This window comes from Gaeumannomyces tritici, assembly GCF_000145635.1.
Source record: "Gaeumannomyces tritici R3-111a-1 unplaced genomic scaffold supercont2.7, whole genome shotgun sequence".
NCBI classification, from domain to species: Eukaryota; Fungi; Ascomycota; class Sordariomycetes; order Magnaporthales; family Magnaporthaceae; genus Gaeumannomyces; species Gaeumannomyces tritici.
The window spans coordinates 1489575-1495010 of NW_008804551.1; the positions used below are offsets into that span (position 1 = coordinate 1489575).

Consider the following 5436-nt stretch of genomic DNA (forward strand, 5'->3'; position numbering starts at 1 on the left):
TGTCGGTATCATTGGCAACGATCGTTGAACAGGAATCGGTACGGAACTGGAAATAAAAGGAAAAATAAGGAAAAATTAAAAATAATAATGTGACTAATAATAGGAAAAGGAGTAAGTGCAGGGAAGTTTATAGCACTAACAATTTCACTTGATCTTTGGGGCCACTTGTAAGACTGCCGTCTTTTTTTTGGTGGGCGTGCCCGTCTCAATGACGAGCGCAATCACATCAAATCGCATGGAATAAGGCACGGCTTTCGTTAAGACGCAAAAATGTCTGATTTTGCTATGGAGAATGAAAACATGAACCTCCTCAAAGGGACGACGTTCACGACGCGGCTGTCCGAGTGGACAGCCGACAACGAACAAAAAGTCAACCAGGTATCTCACCACAAAAGAAATAAAAGGAGCAACTAGATTGCAAAGAATCGAAGATAGGAACGTAACAAATGCCCGAATATTGGACAGGGATGAAGCGGAGAGCAGAAGCGAAGAGGTATTTGAGAATAGGGTACAGGAGAATAGAAGGTTTCTTCCCTCTCGACAACCGTTTCCCGGCGCTGGAACCGAGGAAGTGGCGAGGAGAGCAAAGCGACTTCCAGAAGGCGAGGGGGCGGCAGCGTTTGCCGGGGGAGGTTGTGGCGGCGGAGGAGAGATGGGACAAGGGGGTATCAATAAACGGCGGAGGGGGTAGATGGTTGTATCCCACGATGGTTCGAAGAAAAAGAGCCAAAAAGAGGCAAAGTTGCAGCGATCCATTTATGGTGCGCATCTGGGTGATAAAAGGGTTTGTTATGGTTGAAGGGCGTCAAACGGGAACAACGCCGGTCAGGAATAAGGATGTGGTTCCTGCCAGGCGGGCAAGGCTTCGGGGAACGTTGCCAAGCTCGCTGCGAGAACGAAGGAGATGGACAAGTGAAAACCAAGACAACGGTGGCCAAGCAACGAGGTGTGGTTCGGGCCGGCCACGCATTGTCTGGCGTCAATGCAAAGTCGAATGCGAAGGAGAAATATGCGCAAGACAAAGAGCTTTTTCTTTCCAGTCCCCTGCGTCAAAAGCGAAGAGGGGAGGCATGTTGAGGACATGAAGGGAGCGAGGCATGCAAAAGGATAACCCCGCCCCCTCGCTCCGATAATTGTTTCATGGCGGCGGCACGCGCCACAGTGCTAGCGAGGCCGACCGTTGAAAAGTGAATAAAGTTTGTAAAGCTTGGTTAGGGCCGGGAGGGTTGCCGCCGTCGTATTGTCGTTCATCGTCGTGAATGGGGTGAGTGAAAAACCAAGAACCCGCAGAAGAAATGCTGATGCGCCAGAGAAAGGAGAGTGACGGTTGTGGTATGTGGGTGTGCGCGCGAGACGCTGTGTGTGCAAGATGCGCGCGCGCACTTGGTATAATGGCGATGCGATGGTATGCGACGCGAGGCGCTTACAGCAGCGCAGCGGCGACGATGCCGGCGACGCCGAGGGCGGCCAGGTTGGCAGCGCCCAGCGACGCGGCGCCCGAGCTGCTGTTGCCCGTGGGGACGGCGGGCGTGATGGGCGACTGGGAGGCGGTGGTGCCGGCGGTGGTGGACGGCAGGCGGGTGACGCCGGTGCCGCTGCCGGTGCCCGTCGGCAGGAGGGCGGTCGAGTTGCCGTACCCGCCGACGGTGGTGGTTGCGACGACGCGCTCCATCCTGATGGTGCGGGTCATGGTAGCGGTCGAGGTCATGGTCGTGGTCTGGCTCGAGTCCGACGACTGCGCGCTGACTGCCAGAAGGGGCAGAGCCAGGGCGGCGAGTATCGTGTTGAAGTGCATTTTTACGTTTGTGCGAGAGGATGCTGAGCTGAAGCTGAAGCGAGTGCGGTTCACGATGCGATGCGGTTTCGTTGCGCGGGTGGGCTTCGATAATGAGGATATCGAGGTCCTTTTGTTGTCACTGTGTGGCTTTGTTTGTCGATCGAGGTCGTCCACGGTGTGCTTTCCTTGTCCTATTTTTGGATTTCCCGTTCTCTTTCTTTCCTAAGCGGCGCAAAGAAGGTCTACGTTCGTCAAGAAGCGATTCTCTTTTTTCGGTGGGCAACAAACGCTCTAGGCTCGTGCGCAGGGCTGCTTCGAAATAACGCGAGAATAAAGGTCGACCTGAGAGTGCTAGCGCTTCAGGGTCAAACGATGGTGACTGGTAGTAGACTTTGCCAACGAAGCCTGTGTGTGGTTGTGCGGACTGGTTGTGCGACTGGCGACAAGAGTGAGCGAGGTGGTGGTTGTGATAGAAAAGGAGGGAGAAAGCAGGTCAGGAACAGAGAGCGGGGGATGTGCAGCAATATCTCACGATGGGATGGATGGGGGACCGCATGCGACGACCCCCAGCCGAGATTAAAAGAAAAAGACGTGTGGGTGGGCGGCGCCGGCAGCGCAGGGCAGTGACACAAAGGGACGGGCGGGTGGGGATGCGGCCCCGTGGGAAGGCCCTCCTCTCATCGTCAGCCGTGGACCCTTGTCGTCGACCCTCTGCCGTGCCTGGCCTGGTCCCTCCCTGGCTCCCCCAATCGTCGTCACTGGACGTCCGTCGCGTTCCACAGAACGGGCCCCCAATGCGACGTTGCCGCCAGGCACAGCGGCCCAGTTGTGGCGTCCCTCCCCAATCCCACCCACACACGTCCTCCGTTGCGCTTTTTTAGTCCGGGTACCTGCGCTGGCGCGCCTTGCCTGTTTTGGAAGCGTGCTTTTTTTCTCTCGCGTGTGTGGGTGCGATCTTCACTCGCTGTCGCTGGTGTGGAGCGTGCGGGTGGGGAGCCGGTGAGCCTTGGGAGCGCCTTGCAATGCTCAGCGCCGACCCACCGCTTCCTGCACAGACCAAAGGCCTCCGTTTGGATGTAGCGTCTACTTGGCGCGTGCACGGGAAATGAGCATTGACACCCGCCGGAGAGCCGCTAGCCAAAACGTACCGTGAACCTTCTTCTTCTGTACCTCGCCCGGAAATTACAGGCTCGGCACAAAGCAGCGCGCCTTTTCTGGGGCCTTCCTATCCACAAAGCGGATCTGGTTTGGAAGTGATGCGTTAGAGAATCGCCCTTCTTGGTCTAGCGCACCTGGACGCCGAGTGATTTTGTGTCCTCTTTTTCTCGCGCCGGTTCGTCCACCTCTCTGCGCGCTTCGAGCTGTCCGTCGCGCGCCAACCTTTACGCTTCGTGTCCAGGACAATGATGTGTTACCGCCACGGCGGGGGAGGGATTTCATGGCCGTGGTAAAGATACGCACGTCGGGCGGCCAGGTTTGCGCGGTTTCTTTTCTTTGGTCGCGTAATCTTGATGGAATCATTCCAGATGATGGCATTCCCGCCTTCCCCGCCGTTCGGCTCCAGGCGTGCGTGCTGATGGTAAAATGCCGAATTAAATTGATGTCGCCTTTGGCGCCTTGGGAAAATGGGGACACCCCGTCCGATGGATCAGGCGCGATCAGATCACAGATTGCCCAATTTCCCCATGGTCAATTGGCCGCCATGTTTCAGGAGGCCACCACCTTGATTGGCGACAAATCGCTTGATCCCAGGCCTTCTCTGCCGGCTTTGCGTGTGTGCCTGGCCGCCGTCCAATCACCTGCGCTCATTTTTATTTTTATTTTTTATTTTTTGTCTGCTCTTTGCGCCGGCCCCTGGTTTCAATCCGGGGGCCATTGCCTGGGGAACTGACACAAAGGGAGGGAGGGATGACGCTTCTTTGCGCCGCTCGCAAGCGCAATGTTTCTTTCTCCCCGTCTTCAACCTTCTGCGCCACCAACCAAACGGCCAAGACGTGGAGAGATCTATATGGAGATCGCTATTTCTTTCACCGGCCATTAGCTTTTGCTCCCGTCGGCCGGTGCACGCAAAAAAAAAAAAAAAAAACTTCTCATTTTTGCCTCTTTCCCCTCCTCTCCTTGATTGCTTGGGCTAGACCAGCCCCCGTCAAGGCCCGAAGATCGGTGGGGACCGACCAGGGGCCTTCTTTTTCGCTGCCCTTTGCCTGGGTGGTGCCTGGCAAATCCTGGGCCCGTGGGTTGTGCACGTTGTCTGCAGACGCAGGAACAAAGGCCAGGCATCCACGGGCGCCAGACAGCGCATCGACTGGGCCAGTCTAATCCCGCGCGCGCCCGCTTCCTCGCGTCGGGGCGAAGGAAAAAAAGAAGCCCAGCGAGCCCAAAGTGGCGGTGTCCTGCGCCGAGCCCCGTGTCCGACAACGGCACACCCCCATCCGAGAGGAATAGCGGGATAAAATACGGCGGCTTGCATGCCCATGGTTGTGCGTGCGTCACCACGCCATCCGAGAGGGCACAATGTGGTGCACAAAACTGCGGGCAACACGTCGTAGGGGCAAAAAAAGGTGCGACACTGACACGCTCACGCCTTGGGTTGGGTGCAATTACACTCCGTGGGCGGCGCAACCCGATCAAACAAATTCCATACACATACGCACAGAGACCTTGGATTACGGTGGCTTCAGGTGGTGATGTGACCATTCTCTACAAGGAAAACGTGATGCAAGTGAGAATCCATGGTTGAAACAAGGCTTTGGCCGTGCGAGGGGCAGCCTTGGCTTGTGGCTGACAGCTGGCCCGCACTTTTGCAGCCACATCCCAGCCTGTTTGTTGGTGGGGTGTCCGTCGCCTTTCAGCACAGAACACAAGGAGCAACATTGAACTCAAGCGCGGGCCAACCGGCACCTTTCGTTTCGTGCAGTCCATGCGAAGAGATAGCCGAGATACGTGCCGGTGGCCTCCTGCTAGTATTCGCCATTGAACCAAGGGTATCGGGCCAACCCCAGCAGCCTTGCCCTCGGCAGGTGGGGAATTCTAGGATAGGCCTCAAAGTTTGACACGGAGGAAGAGCGTCAAAGCTCCATGCCCACGTCCTCCAGTAAGACGAAAACAGTTCCAATTCTATTAATATCAACCCCGATGACACGATCTAGGCAGGTTCGAGCTTTTTCTGTGTTTCATAGAGCTACCTTTAAACGCGAATCATTGCAAAGGAGGATCGAGAATACTTCTCTCTAAGTGCGTGGAACCAACCTGCCGTCTCCAAGGGAGGATTAAACCGCCAAAACTCAGTACGGTGTCAGGGCCTGCCTGACTCTCTTCTCGCTCGGTGGGCTTGGACGAAAGAAGTGCCCTTGGCCAGCTGCGGGCCTCGCCGCGCGTTTTGACAAACGGTGTTTTCTGTTTCAACGAGGTTGTGACGTTTTCAGGGGCCTCGTGTAAATCACCGTGGGGTCGCTTCCTGACAAAGTTTGCTGATGCCTACCGCCAGGGCCGAGTCGTGTATCCGCGGCATGTTGGGACGGAATGCTTATTCCCACGTCGCCAAATCCCAAGGGCCGGGCCACTGTCTCGCGAAGGCTTCTCCGGCATCAAAGCTGCGTACCAGGTTTTGTCGGAACGTTACGCTAGCCCTGAAAAGAGCTTCTCCAAAAAAAAAAAAA

General features: G+C 56.2%; 2 protein-coding genes across 2 annotated transcripts; one reads left to right on the forward strand and one right to left on the reverse strand.

The window, feature by feature from the left end:
• Nucleotides 1–270: 270 nt before the first annotated feature.
• On the forward strand, nt 271–1085 carry GGTG_11816 (hypothetical protein; the record flags this gene model as incomplete). The annotated part of the gene is made up of 2 exons (XM_009229707.1): nt 271–378; nt 474–1085. 2 exons carry the CDS (start codon nt 271–273, stop codon nt 1083–1085), a joined length of 720 nt encoding a protein of 239 aa, XP_009227971.1.
• Nucleotides 1086–1423: 338 nt separating this feature from the next.
• GGTG_11817 (hypothetical protein) lies at nt 1424–1795 on the reverse strand (the record flags this gene model as incomplete). Its single annotated transcript, XM_009229708.1, has 1 exon — nt 1424–1795. One exon carries the CDS (start codon nt 1793–1795, stop codon nt 1424–1426), a length of 372 nt encoding a protein of 123 aa, XP_009227972.1.
• Nucleotides 1796–5436: the final 3641 nt, after the last annotated feature.